The sequence below is a fragment of the Lutjanus erythropterus genome, chromosome 7, assembly GCF_056507025.1.
Source record: "Lutjanus erythropterus isolate fLutEry1 chromosome 7, fLutEry1.hap2, whole genome shotgun sequence".
In the NCBI taxonomy this organism is placed as follows: domain Eukaryota; kingdom Metazoa; phylum Chordata; class Actinopteri; order Lutjaniformes; family Lutjanidae; genus Lutjanus; species Lutjanus erythropterus.
The window spans coordinates 648991-676238 of record NC_139323.1 but is presented as its reverse complement, the minus strand read 5'-3'; the positions used below and the strand labels follow the sequence as shown (position 1 = coordinate 676238).

Here is a 27248-nt window from a genome sequence, read left to right as displayed (position 1 = left end):
ATGATAATAAATGATACAGACAGACCGATGCATTTTACGTAAACCAAAACAAGTTCAGTATTATGATAAAAAAAAAAAATTGTGGCTACATAAAGGACTCTATTTTGATAGTCATCTCTGAAGAGAATATTGCAAAACAAAAAGATAATTTATTGTCAGCAATCATCAAAATATGTCAGTAAGGATACCTGTAACACTTGTAGAGGTCCTTTGTCTACAGAGTACTAACGTGTCTCATGACAGTTAACTATATTCACAAATTATAATGTCACTCATTTGCCAAAATTTCCCTCAATAATGAACAAGCGGAGTGAGTTACAATCAGCATGAGCTGCTGAGCTACATTTTAAAACTGTACCAACACACACATTGACTGATTGTAAAGTATCACAACACACAAAATTGTTGACTTACCAGACCTTACCTTACGTGATCAGACACGTCCTGCAACATCTGCAGTGTTTGAACTTCTGCAGGAGGCTCCATCTGGATCACATTCTGGATCAAAATTGGATGTTTGAACTCTACCACGTCTGACACCAGCCATGTCCATGTTGGCGTTCAGCAGCAGCTTGGACTCATTGATTCAAGCCACGCCCACCTCTTGAGAGGGCCATGACTAATCACAGCTCCTTTGCATTTAAAGAGGCTGAAATAGAGGGGTATAGAGGCATGCTGACCTGCATGATCTGAGTGCTGTTTTATGAATCAAACTCCAAAAGCAGGTTTTGAGGACCTCTGAGACCTATAAAGGGGCATACAGAAAGGGGCATAATATGGGACCTTTAACACCAAAGGACTGGTTGGTAGCAGCCTTTTCAGATACAATAGGGAGAAGGAAAAAAACAATAAAACTAATTTTCTACTACTGGGCTTAATCAGGCTTACTAGTTCTTATTCAGAATTTCACATATCACACCAATGCTGCCTGTGATTAATTTTAAATTTTCTATCCAAACAGGTTTGTTGACGACATGAATGATTGTACCGTCAAATAAACACAATGTTCTTGTTACCCCTTGATAATGTTGGGCCCTTCAAATGTTTTTATTATACTTATATAATGGTTAATGGTCACAGTTTGATATCATACAATTTGGATTATGTAAACTGTTTTATGATGGTTTACAGTTCACAAACCCTGTGATTAGCTGTATTATCTGTATCATGACAGATCAAGGAGGCAATCTAACTACGAAGAGACACAAAATTACAACAAAGAAAGACAAAACAAGGATAAAAGGGAGCAAAACAACCACAGAGACATAAAAGAACTACAGAGAGACACATTACAACCACAAAGAGACAAAACAACTACAAAGAGAAACACAACAACCACAAGGATTATTAAAATGAACACATTGAGAACAGAACAGAACAACAATAGAGTAATGCAAGAGACATTAAGGATACATAACAACTACAAAGAGACAATAAGTGAATCACAAAAAGGCACAAAACAACTACACATACCGTGGTAGGGGCCCATTGTCTCTTAATCTGTGAGGGGCCATGGGTAGGGCCTTTAGGAATGCTGAGGTCATGAGTTGACCTCTAAGCAGCCTTTTTTTGTCATTTCTTTTCAGTTATTTGGGTATTTATGAAAGCTTTCGCCACACTTCCAGGAATAAGACTTAGTTGGTTTTATTTGCTGTATTAAATTGTATTATTATTAATAATTATTATGATCCCTAGGCTGTTAAATCTCCATACAACATACATGACCTCAGTGCCTTGAATGTGTCTCCTATCTACTTTATCTACAGGTAGACTGAAACTTTGACCCTTGTTTCAGGTCATGGATTTATTTATCATGACAACCTGCCAAACTTCATTTTGAGAGTTTAGATACTCTATGCTGTTGTGGTCTGCTGTTCCTATTGATTCAAAGGGTGTCACAAATCTAACAGGTAAGGTAACATCTCTCTGTGTGTGTACTTTATTTTTCAACTTTTGTAAACCACCTGCACCAGTGCATGTTTATTAGCGAGGCTACAACACTTAGATAAGCTAATCATGAATATTGAATTAATAATTAATTTGACAACCATGTAATCTCTGTCAACCTGAGTCATAAAGATGACCAGAGCATGTGAATGTTGCATGTCCTGTGTTTCTTCCTGTGTACAAAAACAAAGTGACAACACTTTTTCAGACACAGCAGGGCTGAGGCAGGTTGAACCATCACAGTGAGTGTGTATCTGCAGCTGGAGTCATGGCACTCCGGTGGATCATTCTGTTTGTGGGCCTGGGACTGGTAAGTAGAAGCGAGTACAAAAGTTGCCTCCCAGGATGCAACTTGACATCATGTCATCAGTGTTCTCTGTTGATTTGATTCATATGCCTTCTGATGTTTTTACTAGGTTGCAGCAAAGCTAACAGGTGATTCAGGTGAGTCACATGTTGTGATTTTCAGGTGAATTACCATCAAAAGACACAGAAACTTGAGTATAACTTGAGTAACAAGTCTTAAAATACACTGATTGGCTCTATATACTCATGATCTTTTGGCATTACATACATGATGTGTGATACCCAATGTCTTGTATTGCACTGCATGCATGATTCATGTCCTTCTTCCCAGTTGAATGTATTTCACTGGCTGAGGTGTCAGTACTTTGAACACCTGAAAGAGATCCGTGCCTATCTGTCCCTCAAAACAATTTGGACAGTAGTCCAGCAGATCTCGAAACAATCCATTAAATCTTAGAACAGTCCATTAAATTTCATAATGAACACTTCATTTGAAAAAAAGGACTAAATAAAACCACTCTTAAAACAAATATAACCAACACCAATTTGACTAATATTCCCTGAATGCAAAATTAGAAAAAGACACAAGGAAAATTTAAGAAATTTGAATTATCAGAAAAATTCAACAACAGTGTGATATTTCCTGGACTGTCCAAAAAAGCGTAGATGTCTTGTTATTGCAAATGAATCCTTCAACTAGAGCCAGAATTTAAATTTAGGAATAAATATATATTAAAGTATATGTAACATGTATAAAGTGTAAGTTAAAGTAAAGTAATGTCTCATGTCCACACTACTGCATTATGTCAGTGGAGTGGGATTCAGTCCTAACTGCACCAAGTACACAGTACGATGATAAAAAAGATCATATTTATACTTACTGTAATCCCATTCCATATCATTGATTCTACACCTGCAGAAACTGATGTTGATGAAGGCCATGACTGGGACATCTTCAACATCAATGAAGGTTTGTGGATTACTTTTGTGTTGCTGCATTGTAAGATATTTCAATGCCTCTGAGGATTTTCATCAACCAATACAATGTTACTTTGCAGCGGCTGGGCTGGACCTGCTGGAGGGAGACATCCAACAGGAGGACGTAAGCTAGTGTCCACACACACCAAAGGCCCAAAGCTGCAAATCCTACATATAAATTATTTGAAAAGAGAGTGCTCCCATATTTCTCTTTTTCCCTTTTTTTGATCTCAAATTAAATGATTATTTGTGTTAAAATAATTTCTTGACAAAAATATATTTAATGTGCTTGCAAAAACCTTATTCAGTGCTCAAATGTTCCATTGAGAACTCAAATATAATTCCATATTTGAGCACTATATGCAGGAACTCCCATGAGAGCTTGCACTTTGGGAGTGCCACAAGGTTTAATCCTGCTGCTCTTCAGCATGTACATCAACAACCTCCCTTCCATCTGTAAAGGTGTGGAGACGTTGATGTACACTTTGTGTATATGTTATCCTTGTGGGTACATGTTATAGTTAAGTGTTTTTCAACCTTTTTGAGCCATGGCACATTTTTTACATTTAAAAAATCCTGTGGCACACCGCCAACCAAAAATGTTACAAAACGACACACTGTAGTCTAATACAGTATTTATAATGACAATTTAGTCTCTTAATTTGTTTATACTCACTCAGTGTGAAACCTGGGCCTGTTTAGATGAACACAAAGCTGATATCCTGGCAGGAACTGAAGAAAGGCACACACAAAGCTCTTCTTCAACAGCTCTCAGTCTCTCTCCGTTTTTAGTTTTAATAGCAGTCATGCTTGAAAAGCTCAGCTCACATAGATATGTTGTGTGGAAACATATCTATGTGAAAATGTCATCATATCATGTGGAAAATGGGAGCAATGTCAAAATAGCTCTGTTTGCCAGAATGGGGAACTCCTTGGCAGCAGTCAGCAAAACTGTCCAAAGGTAGATCAGCAAAGCTTAGCTTTAAACCACGGTCTTGTCTCAGTTCAGTTAGTTCCTCCTGCTCCTGCAAAGTCATGTCATTTCCAAAAACTGCTGCTGAGCTATATGGGTCCCTAACCCACCTAAAGCTTTCAGTGAAGGTTGAGGGGAAATAAAATGACAACTTCTCCTCAAGAGTTTTCCTATAATCTCACACAACGCAGCAGTGTTGACATGTCCTTGCCATTTCTGGGTGAGATGGAACATTTCAAGGTTGGCACTTTCCAGATGGTGTTGCCAGAGGTGCACCTTTGAACAGAATCCATTTATTTTATCTGTGCTTGTGAGCAGGTTTTCATTTCGGCCTTGTGCACCACTCATCACTTGCAAGCAGCCTTGCGTCATCGGACCTCTCATCAGTCAAAGACACTTTTAGTTCCTCACGCAGCTCATACACACAGGCCAGCACTTCGCCGCGCGACAACCATCGGACCCCCTGAATGGAGCAATAAGGCGTTATGCTCCACTCCCATTTCCTCACATAAAGATACAAATATGCGGCTTTTCAGAGGTCTTGTCTTTACAAAGTTTACCATGTGCACAACATCATCCAGCACAGGAACTAGGTCTGTGGGTAAAGTCTTGGTAACAAGCGTCTCGCAGTGCAAAAAACTGTGTGTAATGATTACATCTGGGTGTCTCTCTTTCACTCTGCTAATGAAGCCTTTGGTGCGCCCGACCATGGCTGCTGCTCTATCAGTGCAGACACTCGTGCAGTTTTCCCACTTAAGTCCTCCTTGTTCAAGATATTCTGATGTGACCCGAAACATTTCCTCTCCTGTTGTTTTTTCTGGCAATGCCTTGCAAAATAGGAAGTTTTCTCTGATGGCGTCTCCATCCACAAAACGCACATTTGCCAAGAGTTGAGCATGTCCACTAATGTCCATAGACTCATCAAGTTGCAATGAAAATTTCCCACTGATGCGTATCTTTTCCAAGACAACACTTTCGATGTCTGCAGACATGTCATCAATACGTCTGGCAATTGTGTTATCTGAGAGAGGGATTTTGGCTACTTCTTTAACTGCAGCAGGGCCAAGCATCTCGTTCACAATGGCTTTACAGGCAGGTAGTATTAATGTCTCTGCCACAGTGTGTGGCTTTTTTGATTTGGCTACGAGTTCAGCTACTAAGTAGCTAGCTTTGAGAACTCTCTCAGACACCTTTGTGGTTTTTCTCATTAAAGTTACTCAGTGTGTTCATGCAGGCAAACAAAATAGTCTGTGCTCTTGTTTTGAAGTGATGGGTGTTTCGTTTGCAGATGGCGTTTAAGCTTGCTTGGGATCATGGCACTGTTGGATAGCTTTTCCCCACACACCAAGCATAATGGCATGGGTGCAGTCAGATCACCGGTGAAAGTAAATCCAAACGAAAGATAACTTTCGCTGTATTGCCTTGAGCTCACCGTTTTTGCTTTCTTTTGACCACCACTTGTACTAGGCTCTTCATCTGGGTTAGAATTTTGTCCAGGGCCCAGTTCGGAGTCTGCATTTTTCCTTTTCAAATATTTATCCATCGCTGCTGTCACTGCCACGTCTCGCATACATCACTAATTCTATTAAGGTCATTATTGCGCTCCCTACTGCCACCTATTGACCTGGAAGAGTATTTAATTACTCTGCCATGCTCTGCCATGCAGTGACTACATTGTAGTGACTACATTGCAGGCATTGCACACCCCCCCTGGATAATTTCCCATGGCACACCTGACAATCTCTCACAGCACACTAGTGTGCCACAGCACAGTGGTTGAAAATCACTGTTTTGGATAATGAAAATGCACAGATGTAATAAACATATAGGCAGTAGTTTCAGTATTCAGAGAAAATTTGGTCTCAGGTCTCATTTTGTAAGAACTGTAACTTTTATGTATGATTGTACACCTGTCGTTTCCCTCATTTCCTCCTATTAGACATCAAGCAGAAACTCTATCATAGGCGATAAGTATCGCTGGCCAACATCCATTCCCTACTACTTAGAGGACAGTCTGGGTAAGACACTGTGTGGTTATGGAAAATCACATTCACAGTATATGTAGCATGTTATTATGGATATAGACCAAATTAGGATGCCTTTTCATGTTTCTTTGTCTCACATTTCGTAACATGTAGACATGAATGCAAAGGGGGTGATCCTGAAGGCATTTGACCAGTACAGACTGAAGACCTGCATTGACTTCACACCATGGAAAGGAGAGCAGAACTACATCTCTGTTTTCAAAGGCAGTGGGTGAGCTGAGCTTCAGACTGATGTTGTTACGTCATATAAACTGTGTTGCTGAACAAGACAAAACTAGATCCGTGCTTATTACGCATTTTATGGTCGAATGTATCCTGGCACAGCATATGCCCACACTCATACTGCATCTTGTACAGATGTTAAAAGCTGAACTAAGTCATGTTTTTATCACACAATATGTCAAATTACTATTACACCTGGCAGTGTGCATACTGGGTGATCTAATCACAAGTGTTTGGCTCTGAGTTCACACCTGTCATTAGAATGTATCTCCACATCTGTGTTGAATGACCACATGTGATCTGATCTCACTTCCCCACTCTGTGAAAATCAACACATACTACATATTTTTTTTGTTTACAAAAACAAAACGTGTTGTTATTTTTAACTGGAGCCCTAAAAGCAAAACCTTAGGCAACACGCTGAGACAAACAAACAAAAAATAACAACAACAACAAAAGTGTATATGTATAATATTGGCCAATTTTCCAAAAAGGTCCTAATAATTAAGAATTCCTTATCAACAGTGGTCATTGTAAATTTTGACATTTACCTTCAATAAAATGTTGTTTTCTTTCATAAATGCAGTTGTGAAATTAGTTGAAATAGTGTGTTCAAGTACCTAGCTACCTAGTATGCCTACAAGCAAAACTATAAAGCAACATAGCCATAACAGTGTAAAAACAGTATAAAAAGTAAAAAGTTATCAACTATACAAGTCTAGAATCTACACAGCATTTCCCAAAATGACATTTACATGAAACTTGATTGGGACTCAGCCTACCTAATATGGTGTGACTTGGCCTTCAATGATTGAATTACTTTTTTAAGAGACTCCAGAGTCTCTGTAAATTCCCTTTAAAAAAAAGAGGATATTTAACCTCTTAAGTATTCTAGCACATTGGTTCCCAACCTGGGTTCTGAGGATGCCAGAAATCACAGGGGTTCCTGAAGACTTTAGGTCATCAAAGTTAGATTTGCACGTTATTTAAAATCACAATTCATACAAAAGTCTGTATCCAAAACATTTTAATAAGGTATTTATAGGCCACAACTCTGTGAGCTCTAAAGCTCTGTGATGATGAATCATTATTGTTCTTTTGGTGAGTGTTTATAATCTGTTGGTTTGTTATGAGAAAAAAATATTCAGCTTATACCAGAAAAGAGACACTTACCAAAGATAAAGGTTCTAAGAATAGACACAATTTGTATTAACAAATCAAATCTCATTGGAATGAATGACTTATTCTTTTGGTGTTTGTGCACACGTGTGCAGAGGGGGCTCCAAGGGAAAAAGGTTGGGTACCATCTTAGCATTAACTGCAGACTATGCAAGGTTATGGATTTAGTAAAGATATAGCTAAAAAAAAATTTCAGCATCTAATTTTTGGGTGTGCAAGCTTGGTGGTGCACCTGTGACAATGGAGAATTTATCAGGAGTTGTTACAGATCAAAACAGAGCTAAAATGAACAATTGGAATTATGGTTGTTGAATGACCACTTTTACTGCCTTACAGTTTTTTACGATTACTTACACAGTAAAATTTATAATAACACACAGTTAGTGAAACCTGGCATTCAAGGAGCAAAACCTCAGCCCTGATCTGCAGAAATATAAGCACATTCTCAGCCTCACATTTTTTGCTAAATACTGAATGCAGTGTTTTTCAAATCCCTGAACACTCTCCTCTATATTAGACACACAAATCTAATATCATTTCACTTCTTTGCCCTTTCAAAATACAACACAATTCAAACAATGGATCAAACAAAGCTGTCAGGTGAACAGACACTTAGCTGCTTAACTGTAAACTCTCCAGTCAGGCATGAGAACTATAAAGAGACAGCAGGTGAGTTTACCTGTAGCAAAGTTATCAAATGTGCACCATATGTTGACCATGATGTAAATTTTAGGTTTGACACAAAGAGAAGCTGGACAGTGTTCAGCTTGACCTCAACAGATCTGCTGTTGCAGCAGTAACTTGGATATTCTGACATGAGCACAAATCAGTACAATGTAGGTCAAAGCCTGAGTGTAATTCATATTTTCTGTTTTGTTATTCACACGTTGCTGCTGTGTTTATGTTCTTTATTCTATTTAGAATGTTCTGTTTTGATTTCCAGTGCAAAATGCAAACTTTGGAAATGTATGAATGAATTATTTGATTTTGCAATGTGGAGAGAAATAATATTTTCATCAGTGTGTAGCACTGTTATGTGTTGTGTTTGATCTATATATTCATGTACTTTACCCTGACACAGTGATTCCCAAACTGGGGGCAGAGCCACTGCAGGGCACCAGGGGAGAACAGAGTGAAAGATGAGTGAATATGGTTTATGTAGGGGAAATAACATTTGCTCATTCTATCCTTCTACACTTTATTTCACTAAAATTAATCGTTTGAATATTTTAGCAGTTCTTCCCCTGATTACTATTAATGATAAAAAATTGTGAGGCAGGGGGTGCAAACTTTTTTTTTCAGCTTCTGAAAGGGGAGTGTGCCAGACTTTTCATAAAAAAGTAGAAATGCTAAACATGTTTTAGATTAAGTACACCAGTGTCTAACTGGTTCAAACAAAGTCAGATCATATGAGGCAAATGTGTGCTGTATGGTGACAAAGTTGGGTTTTTACTCATTCTTGTACAGTTTTGAATGAAGTGTATCATTCTGCAAAACATCTGAGGTGTTCCACTACGTGTGTGTGGTTGTGTGAATTGTGTGTAGTGTTTTGACAAAATGAGCCCTGTTTTCAAAATTGTGCTTAAGCAATTGTTAAAAAGTGTAAGCCCACAGAGAAGAAAAAAAGGCACTAAGTGAAGTTTTAGTTCCAGTATAATAAACTACTTTGCTGTCCTCTCTGTAGATGCTACTCCTCTGTTGGCAACCAGCATGTGGGGAAGCAGCGGTTGTCCATTGGTAGAAACTGTGATCGTCTAGGAACTGTTGAGCATGAGTTCCTGCACGCTTTGGGCTTCTGGCATGAGCAGTCCAGAGCTGACCGTGATGATTACGTCACCATCATGTGGGATCGCATTGAACCAGGTAATACTGACTTGTAATGCAGTGAATTACAGCTCAGTACCTAAACAAAACAATTAGCTCCTGCATTTTTTCCTTATGCCCATCTACTATCTGAATACATTTTTACACAACACAATAGGCAGTTGCTTGCAATACTGTCGTTTTATCCATCTTTGTAAAAGTTAATATCAAAGAGTTGACTTCTTCCTGATATTCTTTTTATGCCTTCCTCAGGTAAAGAACACAACTTCAAGACGTACGATGACACCCTGTCCAGTGCTCTGGGTGTTCCCTATGACTATGGCTCTGTAATGCACTACAGTAAGACGGCCTTTAACATCGGCTCTGAGCCCACCATTGTCACCAAGATCCCACACTTCATGGATGTGATTGGTCAGCGGATGGGATTCAGTGCTAGTGACCTTACCAAGCTCAACCGTCTCTACAACTGCAGTGAGTTACCTGACCTGTCAATTCGTCCATCAAACAATATATGAGAAATAATAGTAAGTTTAGGTCAAATAGTAATTGAGAATGATGCACTAGTGTACATTCATTAATAACAAGAATGGCATCTAGTTGTGACACCTTGTGATGCTAAGAATAACAAAGATCCTGAAGGCCCTGCTCCATAAAGGACCTATAGAATGATCTATTAGATCCATAGTCAAGTGACCTTTATCATCATCTATTAGCAGGTGACTTTTGTTGCCCTAGTAACTAAAACGAACATGTGGTTGACATTGTTTATGTCAATTAACTTGTGGTCTCACACTGGACACTGTCATTGTTCTCCTGTGTGGAAGTCCTGTGTTTGTTTGGCCAATCCATCAACCCTATCCCTCCACTCTCTGTGAACTGTCTTGCTTATGTACTGTGTCTACTCCCTCCACAGAAGTTAATGGAAGGACTGACATATCACCTGCACAGAAAATTGGACTTAGGTGTATACTGTACACTCTTTGAAAGTTTAAATGAAATGAGCATATACCTTAAGTGTTTAAAGTGTAATTCAATTATAATTTTATTAAATAAAATACATTAACCAAAAACAATGACGAATATTGTCCAGAAACCCTCAAAGGCACTGCATTTGGCATAAAATAACATGACAAACCCACACTGCACACCGACACACTGAGGAGATGAAGAGTAGAGACAGAGTCTGAACTCTTCATCACAACTTACAACAATGCAGTGCAGAGACAAACATTTTGTGGAGGAGACGAGTCAGTTTGGTCTTTACAGAGACATATATTTTAATCTGTAGTGTTTAAACCACAGAACTGTACAGTAACATCAGGATTCATCATTAATAAATGGGTTGGTACTTCACACACTCACCTCCACCCTCCCTCCTCTCTGCAGCTCATATCTCCTCCCTCACTGTTATGATCAATTGGCATGAAGTAATAAAGTATTTTAAAAATACACAAATCGGACTTGGAGTTAAAAAAAAAAATCACACACCACAGAAGTGTACAGTGACATTATGATTCATGATCATAAAGTTTTTATATCAAATTGAAACATCTGTCCATATTTACATGCTTTCTCCCTCTCTCTCTGCTGTGGGTCAGCTTTTTTTTTTTTTTTACTTTTACGTGGTTTCAGGTGGAGCTGCAGCTCGATTAGCACTCTCTCCTCTCCCTCCTTATATACTTCTGTTTCTTCGCGTTGAGCCAGTTGCCTAAACAGACAAGCCTGTTTACATTGTCAGGTGACAGGGAAGCTCACTTCTGATTCAAACTATGGGTTGTTAATGGTGTGTCAAAAGAAATAGTGTTGTTAAAAGGAATTTGCAGTAATGCATTATTAACGCATTAACTTTGACAGCCCCAGTTTTTTTCATAATAAATCTATCTACATATTAATAAATACCTAGATTTTAGTAGCATTCAGAATTGATAAAATTAAAAAACAAAAACGTTCCAGTCAAACCAACGAGATAAAAGAAGACAGAAGTCATTGATTAGTCACTTGTCATTAGTCATTAAAGTCTACTGCACTCTTGATGAAATTATGTCTGTTTTCTTTCCATAGCCAAGCCTTCTACTTTTGTGGAAAGCTGTAACTTCGAAGAGGAGAACATTTGTGGGATGATTCAGGGTCCTGGCAACAGAAAGTGGGAACAACATAGTTCTGTGAGTGGAGGGCCTCAGACAGACTTCTCCAACATGGGACAATGCAAAGGTGACTGTTAATCATTACAAATGCATGTTGCGGACATGATGCTGAACTTAATTCAAAGTCCTTGATACCAAATATCTCACAAAATATCCAGAACTCTCAGACATCCTGGGTTTGAATATTTCAGTGTGTGAATGCAACAATAGCAAATGCAGATAAAGAATATAGAGTATATTCTTGTATGATTTTACTATAATGTTATAATATTAAACAGTATTAAAATGATAAATATTCACAATAAATAAATGGACCTAAAGACTGACTGCTCACTGAACATACACATCTCTGTGTTGGTTATCTAGTTAGCAGTTATACAAAAAAAAAGCTCATCACTTCTTGCTCCCTTATCTAGCCTCATACAGTAGATACCCGACCCTGGTGTTTAGTGTCAAAGGTGCCTGAGGTGATTACATAATCTGTACAAAGTACAGTGATTAGGTGTCAAGATAAATATCAATGTATTAGTGGTTTATTGGATACAATTTAGAGAGGGTTTCTTTCATCAGTTGCTATAAAAAGCTAAAAGATAATTCTGGGATTTACTGCTATAAGCTAAAAAGCTTTCCACCACTGTGCTGCCTGAAGAACTTTGGGCCACTCATTATCATCATTTTAACCAAGATAATGATAGTTATTTTTCATCTTTCAACTAAATAGTGGTAGGCTCTTGAATATGGTACCATTAAAACCCTCCAGCACCAGCATGAAAACTCTTTGTGTTTTTATTTAAAGGTTATATAGGAAATTAATTGCTACTAGATGCACAACAACAGTGGATTTAAAACTTTTTTTGTGGCCAAGGCACACCAAAGGGCAAGCCAACACTTCAAGGCACACCTGTATTCATATCCATGCAAAATAGCCTCCAGACAACGAGTACTAGCCAATCAGAGACAAAGTTCCTGAAATGCAGATGGGAAAAACAATGGACATTCAGTGAAAACTGGGGTTCACTTTTAAAAAAGTTAGCTCACAGTTCCATCACATGGCAATTCAGAAAGGGTGAACAACAGAAGAAGTGCATAGTAGACATCTACGTGTACGTATATCCAGCCCGCAGCAGTCTAATCAATTTGTCATGTGCCTCCCCCCATGAAGTGGTTTTATGCAACCAGACACAGCATCTTAGAGATCATTGCAAAACACACACCATTCAAACTCAACAAAAACAAAACTCATCATCACCATCTTGATTTGTATTTTCACTGTTTCAACATTCACCAGCTCTTAATTCACACAGCAAGATGTGAAAAGAAACAGTTGTTGTATCACTCTCCTCAAAGCGACAGTGTCACAGGGAGGGACTCACATGCACTAACATGCACACAAGGCCAGACCAGCTACCAAAACAAAGAACAGAGAGGCTCTGATTACAGCACACACAGAGGGATTCTGACTTCATTCTCTGCTAAGGAAACTCATTATTCCACTATATCTCATATATATTATATGCTGAGATATTAACAGGTGATCATACAGAACGGACATAGTTTTTACTTTTTTTACTGTAATATGACAAACTTCTGAAAGCCAACATTACCACTGTTGTCTCCTTCTGCCCTCAGGAAAAGGTTACTTCATGCACTTCAGCACGGCCTTTGCTGAAGCTGGTGACCGTGCATTCCTGGAAAGTCGTTGGCTTTACCCCAAACCTGGAACCCAGTGCCTGCAGTTCTTCCTCCATAACACTGGTGCACCTGATGATGTTCTCAACATCTGGGTGCGAGAGTATGACAAGGCCAACCCCAGTAGAAAACCACAGCTCTTCAAGAGTATTTCAGGTAACAGACGAAATATTACATATTGTATGATATATTGTATTTGTATGATTTAGAAGTTTCTGACTTTTGCCACTGAAAACACCCCTTAGGCTTGGCTACACCAGAAAGGATTCATTTTTAAACCCAATTATATCAATTATGTTGCATCAAAGTAACTCAAAATTAAGAAATGTTAAATTTAAACCTCTCTTTAAACCTCACTTTAGTTTCTAGTCTAAACCAAGATTAAGTATCATTCGAATGCATTCAAACATTAAACTTGGTGGTGATGGTGACAGGATTTGCAGGAGATGGGAACAGGGTCATGTGCAGAGGAATGGTAGGGAGTGAGCAGAAGGATGTCAAGACAGAGGAGAAGGATAAGGGATGAGGGGTTTGAGGGATGAAGTGAGAGATGAGGGGTTTGAAGGATGAAGGGTCAAGGTGAGGGATGAGGGGTGTTAGGGATGATGGAGTTGAGGAAAAGGGATGAAGGGGTTGAGGGATGAAGGGGGTTGGTTTGTCATCGAGCTGCAAGCTAGGAACCTGGGCGTGAACTTTGGTGCTTTTCCCACAAGGTTCCTGGCAGAGACCCAAGTGGATGCATGGAACACAAATGAACTCCCTGTGGGGAAAGTTGGAATGGTTGAGGTTAAGCTGTTCAACTGTTAGAAAAAGCAGTAATGCGGGTCACTGCACTGACTCACCCCTCCTCTCTACTTCCCTCCTGTCTCCTCTTGTACCCACAACTGAAAGGAGTCCAGTCCTCTCCTAGTATCAGCTGGGAGACATATACAATCAGCGACATTGCAACCTTCACAAGCTCTTTGCTTGTAAAAGCAAAATGAACTTACACCACCATCTTACACCAGTTGTCCATAATAAATTGTACACCTTCTGAATTCAAGTCCCTCACTTTTAGATGAGTTTGTCAGGTCCCTGAAGGCCTCAGAGACTGTGCTTGGTTCCGGTTCAGCTGTGTTCTCTCAGAGGTGGCTGAGCCCAGTTCAGTTTCCTGCAATGTAAACATCAGCACTCCCCCAGTGGTCTGAGCTGCAGGTCCAGCCAGAGTCCATCTAACTGAGCTAATGCCAGCTAGGAGACTAGCTACAGCCAAAGAAAGTTACAGCAGAAAGTACAGTGAGCAGATGGTCCTTCAACCTCATGGTTTTATATGGTAACGTCACTGTGCAGAAACCTGTCATGTCATGTTGGAAGTTTTTAGAATGGTTTGGAACAATAGCATTTTGACCCAAAAATCACTAGTGGGGAACTACAGAATAATATAAAAACCTCAAAAATCAAAAAAAATATTTTTTTACTTTTAAGCTGGCTAACAAATGATGAAACATTTAAATTTTTTAGCCACATAACAAAAAATATATGTTTTTTTTAAATTTTAAGCTAGCTATCAAACAATGTAACTTTTTTCTTACTTTAGCTAGCTAGAAAACAATATAACTTTTTTATTTTAAGAGAGCTCTGCTTAATTTTAAATCTGGATTTTTCTTTTTTTTAAACAAGTTGTGCCAAACTCTTTTCAACAACCTCAAACCTAGTCATAAATTTAGTCCCCATCAAGATTAAAAACAATTAAACATACAGTAAATCATAATACTTAAACATATAATCATATACATGTATAGATCCACACACACACACACACACACACACAGCCAAAATACATTAGCACATTTTGAATATCATATGTGCCTACATACACATTCATTCATTATTCATTCACATAAATACCAATATTGTACAAACCTACTGACAATACAATATTGTGATGATAATAACATTTAAAATACAAATCTTACAATCAACAATCGAACTGCCATACTGCTCTTAAGTGAGTTATTGTAATGAATTCCATAACAGTTTTAAAAATGAAAGACCATCCTTCCCATTTCAGTTTTAATTTTTGGTAATACATAATGATTTTTATGTCTTATTCTTATGTTGATTTGATGTTTTTCATGCACTAATAACAACTTGTCCTTAATACTAACTGGCTTGTTAAACCTTTGAATCTTTGAAATTAGTGCAATAGAATGTTGTCTCACGTGTTCTACTACTGAGGGCCATCCCATCACAGTATGAAGTTCACTCACTCCTTTTTCAAACCCACAGTTTAAGACTATTCTAGCTGTCTTGCTTAATGTAATGTGCAGTCTCCTCATATCTCTCTGAGCTGCATTACCCCACACTGCACAGCAATAACTAATGTGACTGTAGATTAGACCAGGGGTGCCCACACTTTTTCGGCTTGCGAGCTACTTTTAAAATGACCAAGTCAAAATGATCTACCTACATTAAAAATGAGGAGGCAGACTCACAGCCCAGTCCACCCACCCCGAAAATGATCAAGACAGCAGCAGCACCCCCAGATTGTGACCCCCAGGACCGGGACATCAGCTGTGCACCTGCAACTCAAGCTAACGTCCCAGGTCAAAATGCTAGTATTTCAGAGGCACCGCATCACACACAGAGTTCAGCACCACAGTGACATGGACGGCAGCTGTGACAAATTGTTTATGGTTGACAAGGTGATCGGCACCATGGACAGTTATACAGACAGAGTTTTGCAGTCTTAATTACTGTGCGGGTATTTTTTAATCATTATTATCAATGCAGGGAGTTGCGAGTGCAGCGCAGAGCTTTTTTTTTCTCAGCCCTCCCCCTGCTGAGAATATGTTCCCGCAGCTATGTCTCACACTGGCTGCCCTGTACGTCAGTCAAATGGCAAATGCCATACTGGGGATGGATGATAGGCTAACATCTAATTTTCTTGTTGAATGGCATGCGATCTACCCACACTGCCTTTGCGATCGACCAGTCGATCGCGATCGACGTATTGGGCACCCCTGGATTAGACTATGACATATTACATTAAGATTGTCTTTAGATAAAAACTTTGCAATTCGTCCCATCATTCCTGCCATTTTCATTACTCTTTTAGAAAGATCAGTAATATGAGCTACCTAAGAGTTTTGGATTTTGACCCCCAATAATTTAGCTTCTGTAACCTCTTTGATTTGAACACTGCCACATGTTAAATGCCATGGCTTCAGTTTCCTCCTCTTTCATGTAGTACATATAATCATATTGTTTGTTTTATTTACATTTAACACTAATTTATTGTTTTCCACCCATTTGATAACAGATTTAAAATCTTTGGCCAAATTTTCATATAACTGAGTTTGTGAGCCTGCTGCTGCAGTGATGGTTGTATCATCCGCAAACGTGTGCATTTAAGTTGGCTAACACGAAGGGAAGATCATTCATGTATATAATAAACAATTATGGTCCTAGGCAACTCTCTTGTCGGATACCACATGACAGCATACGAGAGGAAGAAAAGGAGCCATTAACATAGATGGATTGCTTTCTACCACTTAAGTAATGTTCTTAGTCAGCTTTTAAAGTAGAATAGTGTCATCTATCAAATTGAACATTAAGGACACAAGTTTACCTTGATCAAGGGCACAGAGCCACATGTGTCATATCTATCAATGTGGTTTCAGTGGAATGAGTTTTGTGATATGCATGTTGAGCATGGGTTAAAAGGTTATTAGATTCCATATATTTCCAAATGTGGTCACTTACCACTCTTTCTAAAATTTTACATAAGGAGGAGAGTAAGCTAATTGGGTTACTGTTGCTTGCAGTGAAAGTTATTTTAGCATCTTTAGGAATGGGGCAGATTCTTGCATGTTTCCACTTTGTGGGAAACATTCCTTGTTGTTTCATTGAGTTGTTTTCCTTCCATAGATCGTCGATTTGAGCTTGGCTGAATTCCAAACTTAGTCTCGGGTTGCGGAGATCTTTCTGGAGTTCAATCAGTATATCCAACTTGCCGAGTCACTCGTTTATTGACAGCATCAAGAATATCTCCGCTCCCATTGTTTGTTCCCCCGTACTTTCTGAAGAAGCCAACCTGTTGTGGGATTTTTGTGTTGGGGCGCTCCTTGATTTGGCATTTTCTTTGCGGCTCTATATTGTCTATCAAAAAAACTTTCCATACCCCCAATTGACTCTGATGAATCCATTGAATCCAGATGAACATATATCCAGTCAGAAATTTTAATTTGCTGGCCGAGCCACAATTTATTATCAAATAAAACAATATTAATATCTACTATCTGTTCTGTTCTCTTTTCAGGAGGTGTCATGGGCTCCTGGGAACTGTATAACATCAATCTGAATGTAACAAAGAAGGCCCGTGTAGTTTTTGAGGGGGTGCGGGGAAAGAGTCCATCAAAGGGAGGTTTCTCTTTAGATGACATTAACCTGTCATCCACAAAGTGCCCTCAGCACATCTGGCACATCCGCAACATCACCCATCTGCTGGCCACTACACCAGCAGGACATAAGCTGTACAGTCCTCGCTTTCTGTCATCAGCAGGTTACTCCTTCCAGGTAAATGTCTTTGATATTTTATTTATTTAATCTTGATAAATAAAAGGAATACACAGACATTCATTTAGTAAGGCCTGTAACTTTTAGTCCAACAAATGGTTTTAAAACATTTCTAGTCAGAATGATTTTGGTGGCTTAGATGACAATTGTGGCTGGCATATTTTATCAGCTGTAGCTATCTAGTGAGTTGAGCTAATGTTAGCTCCATGAGTTGGTGGAGTCGCTAGTAGTACTGAAAATGCTGTATGTGGCTGACTTTTTCAAGGTTCTAGCCGAGTCAGTTTAAAATGACAATATTGTCAAAGAGGTTTGAAAGATGCACATGATAGCTACATGCATGCCATTGTAATAAAATAATAATAATAATAATAATAATAATAATAATAACTTTATTTATATAGCACAATTCATGCATAAAATGCAACACAAAGTGCTGAACATAAGAGGGAGAGAGAAAAGAAAATTGAAACATTTAAACAATAAAGGCATAGAGAAAAAAATAAAAATAATTACATAAAATGAAAGTTAGAACTGTAATGTAAGGCAAGGTAAAAACCAGGTAAAATACCCATCAGTTAAAAACATTTCAAGAGAAAGCAATGTTAAAAAGACGTGTCTTAAGATTTTGTTTGAAAATGCCAACAGATTTAGAGCCCCTAAGACTCTCTGGCAGACTGTTCCACAGTTTTGGGCCACAGTAAGGCAGCCTCTCTGTGCCTTTTAGTTCTAACCTCTGGAACAATCAGGAGGTTTGAGTCAGAGGATCTTAGGGGCCTGGCAGGCACATATATTGTGACCATGTCAGATAGATAGGATGGGGCAAGGCCATGTAGTGATTTAAAAACCAAAAATATAAGAAAAGAATTTTAAAATTGATTCTATGGTAGACAGGTAACCAATGAAATGTTTTTAGGACTGGAATAATGTGGGCTCTCTGTCTGGTCTTTGTCAGAACACGTGCTTTATACAACTGTTAATTGTCTAGCCTTTTCTGAGTAATATTTGATCTGATAGTTGTCTGTTGGAAGTAGGCAGAAAATTTGTTGCATTTCAAGGTGCCCAAGTGTTCGGAGTAGGAGCTTGGTGCAGGGTTAATAAGACTATCAACAGTTGAAAAAAGAGCCCTTGGATTGTTAGAGTTATTTTTTATGAAATCAGAGAAGTAGGATCGCGTGGCATTTCTCATTGCTGCATTGTATTTTGCCAGAGTTTCTTTTAAGATATCCTGGTGGACCTGAAGTTTTGTCTTTCACCATCTCCGCTCAGCTTTGCGACAGTTTCTTTTCAGTTGGTTAGTATTCTGGGTTCTCCAAGGTGGTCTTTGTTTTTGAGGTATTTTTTCAATTTGGTCAATAACTGATTGCAGTTTTGTATTTAAATTGTCCATTAGGTCATCAATAGATGAAGGGAGAACTGGTAAAGACATATGATTTATATGCAAAGTAAAGTTTTCTGCCATTTCAGGTGCAAGATATCATTTTTTGATAGTGCATCTAGTGTTGTGGTGCAGCATATGATAGGAGACAGTGAATTCAATTAAATAGTGATCAGACAAAGCCACATTCTTAACTACTGAAATGTCAACAGAAAGACTCCATGTGATGATAAGGTCTAAGGTATGACCACAGCTGTGAGTTGGTTCATTGACATGTTGGGTGAAGCTGTGATCGTCTAACAGTTGTACAAACTCAGCTGCCTTCTTGTCTGTGTTATTGTCAACATGTAAATTAAAGTCACCAACAATGACTATATTGTCATAGTTGGGGCTAATGATGGATAGGAGCTCAAAGAAATCAGACGGGAAGTTTGGGCAATACTTTGGCGGTCTATAGACAGTAACTGAAAGAATGGGAGCCTGGCATTTCAGTATGGCAGCATGATACTCAAATGAGTTAAACCCGTCAAAGGAAATATTCCTCCTCTTCAGAGCACCAGTACATATAGTGGCTGTGCCACCACCCCTCTTCCCTTGTCTAACGGAGTAGGAGAAATTATAATTTTTTGGGGCTGTTTCAATAAGAGTAGCAGATGCATCTGTGTTTAGCAGGTTTCAGTTAAAAATAGACAGTCAAACAGATGGTCTAAAATGAGATCATTAATTAAGAAAGTTTTATTGACAAGGGACCTGATATTTAAAAGCGCAAATTTTAGATTTGCTGTCCTGCTTTGCTCTGTAAACCCACTAGATGTTGGGATGTGTAAGAGGTTGTTAAAGTTTACTCCAACCAAGGACTATTGAGGCTTAGATCTAAGAGACTGTGACAAATTAGATTTTGAAAACGGTCTATGAGGTCTTTTAGTTACACGGACTGGAATGGCACGTATATTAGAGTATGAATTTACCCACTCAAAACTCATTGATGACCTTCTGTAAATGAGCAATGAAGGAGAAACACGTGGAACCAATTTGACTGGCGCTAGGACCCCGGGGACGTCAATAATGGTGGGACTGGTCAGAGTAAGTGCACGTAGAGAGGATGTTTTGGCTATCTGGGACTTCTGGTGGAGTGGCTCCTAGGTGGGCGACACAGTACGAAATATTTGAGGATAGAAGTTTTGCCCCCAGCCAAATGGGATGTATACCGTCGTTTTCAAACAAATGCCTGCGTTCCCAGAAGAGACCGAAGTTGTCGATGAAGGAGACACCTTGTGCAGCGCAGGCTGATGACAGCCAGGTGTGCAGAGACAGCAGCCTGCTGAAACGCTCAACACCGTGGCCACACGGGGGGAGGGGGCCGGACACGTAGATGTGCCTCACTGTTCTTTTCAAAGAGGAGAACAAGTGCAGAAAGTCACTTTTCAATGGCTCAGACTGTTGTTTACGGATGTCATTCGTACCTACGTGCACGATGACCCTGGTGATGTCCGGTTCATTAGTGAGGATTTCAATGGTTTTGTCCTCTATTTCATGGACAGTGGCACCCGGGATACAATTTGTTATTGCTGAATGTGTTTTGACATTTCTGATGATGGAGTCACCTATGACCAGCTTTGTGATGTGGCGTGGACATTGTCTGGTGGGTTTGGAGCCAGTCGCTTCAGAGGCAGAATGCCGGTGGAGGACACGGGGACCAGAGGCTGCCGGTTTAGAGGCTCCATTCCTTAGACCGGTGCCCAGACCAGTGCCAGGACCACCAGACTTTGTGGGTAGCGGCGCTGAGCTGGCCCCAGGCTCTAGGTCGACAGCGACAGGTGTTGCTTCAGCATCCCCAGCACATCGAACCTGTTTCCCAGCTGGATGGGGCAGATTCTTGCATGGACGATGGTGGAGTGCAGGAGGCAGTCCGTCTTCGCCTCTTGTCACGAGGGAGCTGGAGTGGAACAGATCCGTGCCTTGGGTTTGGCTCTGAGCCTAGGCCAGGGGTCCTCATCGAGAGACAGTCGGCGGCTCTGGCTCTGAGGACCAGGCCAGAGCAGCGTGGTGTTGTTGTCAGTGATACGGGTAATCTCTGCAGCCAGTGAGTCCAGGAGACCCTCATCCTCTTGGATCTGGTATAGTTTGGACATCCGACCTTCGAGTTCAGCGATTTTTTGGCTTAGCCAAAGACATCCAGAGCAGTCCGGATGAGAGATGAGTGGTGGCATTGATATAGATGAAACTGTATGGTAATTTGTGCCTCTTTAAAACGCGCAGCCACAGTACATTTGTAACTTCCCAGAAGAGGACAGTTGGAGGCTTCAGTGTGCTAAAATCAATGTGATAGTCGATGATCGGATGGAAATGGTTCTTAAATAGTCCATGAACCAGCACAGGCAGACCCTTTGAATAATACAGAATTCAGGTGGTCACAAGGGTTTTTACGAATGTTTGTTAAAAGTTCAAAAGCTAGCAGGGCAGCAAGCAGAGCAGCATGACAAACAAACCGCCAGCAGCAAAATCCCAGTCGATGATCTATGTAGAAAATACATTAATCTAAACTCTGACAGGCTAGTTACATTCAGATTCACCGCCTAATTCTAAACTGTTCTGAGCATTTCCACCAAAAATAAATTGATTCAGAACCAAGAAAAAATAGCAGGTTTTCCTTGAACTGAAATGTGAAGTCTGAAGCAGTCAATAGCTAGACTGGGAACCAGACAAATCTGCCTAGGTCATGTTTTCATTTGCTCTGGTAGATAAATCAACCCCCCCTCTAGTCAAACAGAATTCCAACAGCCTTGGATCCAGTTGAGCCAATCACAGACATTTATTTAACTCCTTCCCCGCCAGCATTGCCAGCCAGCACCAGTGTTTTTGACAAATTTCACTAGATAATAGATATTGATGAGGTATCTCGTCAAAGCCACACCAGGCTACTCAGCTCATTATCGCTCCACGCTCAACTCAGAATTCATCCCGCTGTGCTCTTCAGTCACTCCAAAAAAAGAAAAAATCTGTATTGTAATTCAGCTTTAGTTTAAACCATAGCCTGTCGGCCAAAACATACTGAAAGCTTTAATGTACATGCGTCAATACAAGTTTCTATGGCGCACTGCAGGCTTCACACCACAGAACTAGCAGTATTTTAGGAAATGGTCACCATTCCTCTCATTAAAGGTGTAAACACTGACGCATGCTTTGACATGAGGGGGAGGCAGAACCCTTGCATACCTCACAGGGCCCTATACGACTTGCATAGTGTGTATACAGGGCCGACCGGCTCTTATTATGTGTTATATTAAGTGTTACACCTGCAGTTTCACCTGAAATATCTCCTGTCTGTGGTTTACTGGTGGCTTCTGCTGCTGTTGATGTACAGGTTTCTGTGGATGGTGCCGCCGGTGGCTTTTTTAAAAATTGTGGATGTCCATGAGAATGAAATACTTCTTCAGGGCAGGCTACGTGCCTGTTGCATATTACTGCCTCTCTGTTAAGACTCCAGTACTGCACATTGACACACACACAGTGCAGTCAGAGAGAGACTGAGAGAAATTACCATGCGTCAGTACAATGTCATTTTCAAAACGCAAAGACGCGGGGCTTTTGAGAAAACATCTGGGGCTTGAGCCTCAGCAGCCACCCCCTAAATCTGCTTCTGCATCTAGTAGTAGTCTATTTTACAACTGCATTTTTTTCCTGATGTGCCTCAAGATTGTGGAGTCGCTGCACCCCCAACTTTGGAAGGCACCCCCCCCCCCATAGACGGCACCTGTGATAACAGTTTATTTCTTCAATAACACATTGTTCTCTGAGGGGAAAAATCCTCACCTTTTTTCAGTTCAGTCTTTGTTTTGCATGTTTTCGTATTACAGAAGCAGGCTCATTACTCAATTTCACTCAGTTTACATCAGTGAGGATGTTTTAGACCACAGCAGACAGCAAACTTAACACTGACACACACAGAGGGAGACACAATGTCTGGACTCTTCATCAGCAGGACAGTTCAAAATGGTGTGGGTGTCTGTGCAATGAGCACTTGGGCACACATTAGACTTGTGGTGTGACAGGTACCTGAACAAAACTGGAGTGGATGGAGCGGGAGAAAAGGTAATGCTCCATCGTTTTAAAAAAGCCACTCCACGCTCCATCCAATCCTCCGCTGCTCCCGCTCCGCTTGCATGCTCTGAAACACAGCAGATTCTCAAACCGTCAAACTTATTATGGGCACAGCAGATCAAATGCGGATTGAAATTCTCTTACTACACTGCCCATTTCTTACCTAAACTGTTTTTAATGGCAGATCAGACCCATAAAAATATCAGAAATCCGAATCAGCCAAGAAAATTTTTATTTATTTAATTTTTATTTGAAATAAGCATAAAATACTCATCATTCATTTTTAAAAAGTAATTGAACTGATAAAACAAAGCCATGGGATTTAAATTACATGTTAGTCTTCATTTATATGACTTCGTTTACCATGTATTTGTTGCGTTTATATGGAACTCGTGAACTCATAATTATGACATGGGAAGTTGTGTAAACAACATCAAGAGCTCAGAGCTTTCACAAAACTTCCAGGTCACAATGTCATGAATATAACAAGAGGAGGGCATTCATGTGGACTCATCATGGAAAACACCACCCCATTTGATGGTGCCAATTGATAGAATTAGTCTTTTGTGTTGATCAGAGTTGTGATTTAAGGTTTGGGCGGGCCGCAGAAGATTTCAGATTCAGATTTTCAGATTCAGATTTCAAATTGGGCCATGTCATTCTTAAGTTTGGGGAAGGCTGTCTTTGATTTTAACTTTTGTGTCTTGGTTTTGGAGAGTATTGCTCTGGCTAGAGCCCCATACACACCACTTTGTAATTTGAAAAAATCCAGATCTTCACACACCTGTGGTGCATATTTATGGTCACTAGTGGTCCTAGTGCCAATACACTTACATTACAATTACGTGCTTGCACATATTTCCTCTGCGACAACTTTTTGAACAGTCTAAGCATTAACTTAGGTTGTCAGTGGTAGATTGTCAGGCCTGCTAGCATTCTCTGAAGGCCAATTTTCAAAATGAGGAAATAATGTACCTCATTAATCTATCTCTTCCCAGTTTCCTGATCACTTACTTGCTTATTAACATTACATTCAAGTATGTGATTCAAGAGCATGGGAACAGACAGTGAAACACTGATCACTGACCTGCTGCGATGGAAAAAAATACTCACATTCTTTACTTAGGTATTTTTTACAGATTTTTTACAGGATTACAGAACCTTTTCACTGTTTTTGCCATTTGCCTTATAGAAAACCTCTCTTACTTGAAGTACTGTTTACAATATCCACTTTATTTTTGTAAGAATTTTTGTACTTCTAAGGCACTATCCTTACTTCTGTTGTTCTTCTGCACAATGAATGCTCAAAAAATTACATTATATCTTTGCTTTTTGTTGTTGTTGTTTTTTAAATCAATTTAGTTTTGCTAAGGGACTACAAAACCCATTCAGAAACACTTCCATTATAAGTTTTACACTGTAACATTTATACCACGATAAATACCGTTACCGTGAAGGGATTCAATTTATATCGTGATATGAATTTTGGGTCATACCGCCCAGCCCTATTAGGGCTATTACATCAGACGAGCAGTATAGAGGTAGTTTGTTTTTTGTTTTTTTCTAGTTGCTTTTTACATTTAAAAACTGGTCACCATTCACTTCCATTGTTTGGGAGATTCTGTAACACTCTTTTCCTGTGAAATTCCAGCTGGACTAACAAAATAAATCTGACTCTCAATCGGCATGAAAGTGAATAGATAATGACTGACTTTACATTTTTGGGCAAACTATTTCTTAATAGTGTTCTGATCTATAGGTAGGTGTGTACCTAAATGGAAGAAGTGACCGTCCAGGTTACATGGCCACCTATTTCCACCTGACCTCAGGCCCCAACGACCACAAACTCAAATGGCCGTGTCCGTGGCAGCAGGCAACTATAGCCCTGATGGACCAGCAGTCTGATGTCAGACAACAAATGAACATGCACCGAATGGTCACTACTGATCCTGCCAAGATGTCTTCTGATGGTAAGAGAACGGTGGACAACTTGCTGATTAGCAATCTTGACTATCCACTTTTTCTGCCCTTTATGTAGTCAATGAATGTCAGTCCACCTGAAAATGACACTTTTTGTGCTGTTTCTCTCAGGCACTGAATTCTACTGGGACGATCCCAGTAAGGTGGGCTCTAAAGTGACTGCGTCTGATGGCAGCTATTATTATCGAGGCCCAGGCACCGGAACAAGTACCTTCATCACCCACAGCAGGCTGAAGAGCAAAAACTACATCAAAGGAGACGACGCCTTCTTTCTCCTCAGTCTGGAGGGTGTGGAGTCATGCAGACACTAGACAGGATCAGTATATCACACTCAACTGTTATCTCACACTATGACCCTCCTGTGTCTGAAACGCCACATTTGTTGTCTACTTTGTCCTCAGATATATCTGATCTGCTGGCTTTGCAGACCTCTCCTCATGCTGCAGTTCACAAGCATGCCGGTCTGATGAAGACTGCAGACCAAGGTGCTCCACAGGGAGCTGCTAATAATGCCAAGGTGATCACAGCTGTGGCAGGGTGTGTGGTGGCAGCCATGGCAGTGATTTCCATGGTGATCGCCAGGAGGATGAGGTGGAAGAGACCGCCAGAGAGTGATGAGGTGGTGATCATACAGGACATGCCTGGACTCATGAGAGCAAGTGTGAGTTAAATATTCAGATTTAGAACTTATTAACATCATCTCATTCTTGAGAACCAGGACAAAACTGTATTTTGAGGGTTTTTTTTTTTTTTAGTTCAATTATGCTGGAAAATAGATGTTATATATTATATATGGGTCATAACATATATTTTGACAGATCAAACTGTTGGCTATTAGTCCTTGTAACAGGCCAACCACCTAGTGATTAAACTGTTATTAAATGTAGACATCAACTTGTTTATGTCTTACAGAGTCAACAAAATGTTACACTTTTTCATTTCACAGTATAGTCGTATTGAGCGGCCATTTTATTTTTTAAAGCTACTCTTAATGGCAATCAAAATATTATTTATTCCTGCGTTTTTTAAACCAGGCAGTGAGAGCTTAGGGTATATCTAAGCCTTTTTAGGCCTGATAACAACATGTTTTTGTAAAAGTGTGACAGAGTTGACGGAAATCTGAGAGGCAATTTTAAAGGGCCAACATTTTCATAAAAAAAAAAAAATTGAGATTAAAACATAGCTGATTTTAATAGCACATTTTCACACCTATGTTATAAGTAGGTATTGTTTTAACACATTTTTTAATTGCTTAAAGTTGTGAATTCTTGTCTGGAAAAAAGGCATTTGGAATTTTGAATAGTGAATTGCATATATTTCATATATATAAATCCTTAAAGATAAATTTGCACCAAAAAAAACTGTGTTGAGTGTTGGTATTAACAATTGTGAAAGGATTTTTTTCAGTAGCACATGATTTGGCTCAATTCTCAAGAACAGCTGGCTAAGTCAGGAATAATTTACCATGACTTATTCATGCTAAAGTAATTTATGTAAAGTAAACTGTCATGTTCTTGGTTTGATTTTGTGACTATGTCCTTACAGGAGCACCTGAACAAATTACCATCTGCTTTCATCACTCCATAAAGTCCCGATCACAAGGGCAAAATCAGCACTCAACAGAAGGGACACTACATTACTTAATGGTCTCTATTCAATCAGATCATCACCTGATTCCTTTTCATGTACAATATGAATATGAATAAAATCTCTTCCTTGTTCAGCAGCATGCTTGTTCAAATCATTTGCTCTTTCATCAGAACTTCTTCATTACCAGTCAGAATAATTTACAGTGCTGCAGTTACTTCCTAGGACCCACAATTAGATCATGGTAAGCTCTGAGGGTACTTAGGCAATCTGCAAATTTATTATTTAATACCTAGTTGTGAAAGACCCTCAGACACCATAACCTTCTTGTAAGTGACATT

At 39.5% G+C, this 27248-nt stretch overlaps 2 protein-coding genes across 2 annotated transcripts; one reads left to right on the top strand and one right to left on the bottom strand.

The window, feature by feature from the left end:
• The first annotated feature begins 2145 nt into the window (after window positions 1–2145).
• On the top strand, window positions 2146–27046 carry LOC146323405 (meprin A subunit beta-like). The gene is made up of 15 exons (XM_084722357.1): window positions 2146–2257; window positions 2364–2391; window positions 3173–3223; window positions 3312–3355; window positions 6144–6222; window positions 6343–6460; window positions 9335–9513; window positions 9727–9945; window positions 11536–11685; window positions 13248–13463; window positions 17608–17864; window positions 25100–25310; window positions 25432–25608; window positions 25722–25981; window positions 26866–27046. Exons 1-15 carry the CDS (start codon window positions 2216–2218, stop codon window positions 26905–26907), a joined length of 2073 nt encoding a protein of 690 aa, XP_084578483.1. The 5' UTR covers window positions 2146–2215; the 3' UTR covers window positions 26908–27046.
• On the bottom strand, window positions 20299–21371 carry LOC146323406 (uncharacterized). The gene is made up of 2 exons (XM_084722200.1): window positions 21198–21371; window positions 20299–21114 (listed from the first exon to the last, which is right to left on the bottom strand). The coding sequence occupies exons 1-2, from the start codon at window positions 21369–21371 to the stop codon at window positions 20299–20301; spliced, it is 990 nt and encodes a 329-aa protein (XP_084578326.1).
• Window positions 27047–27248: the final 202 nt, after the last annotated feature.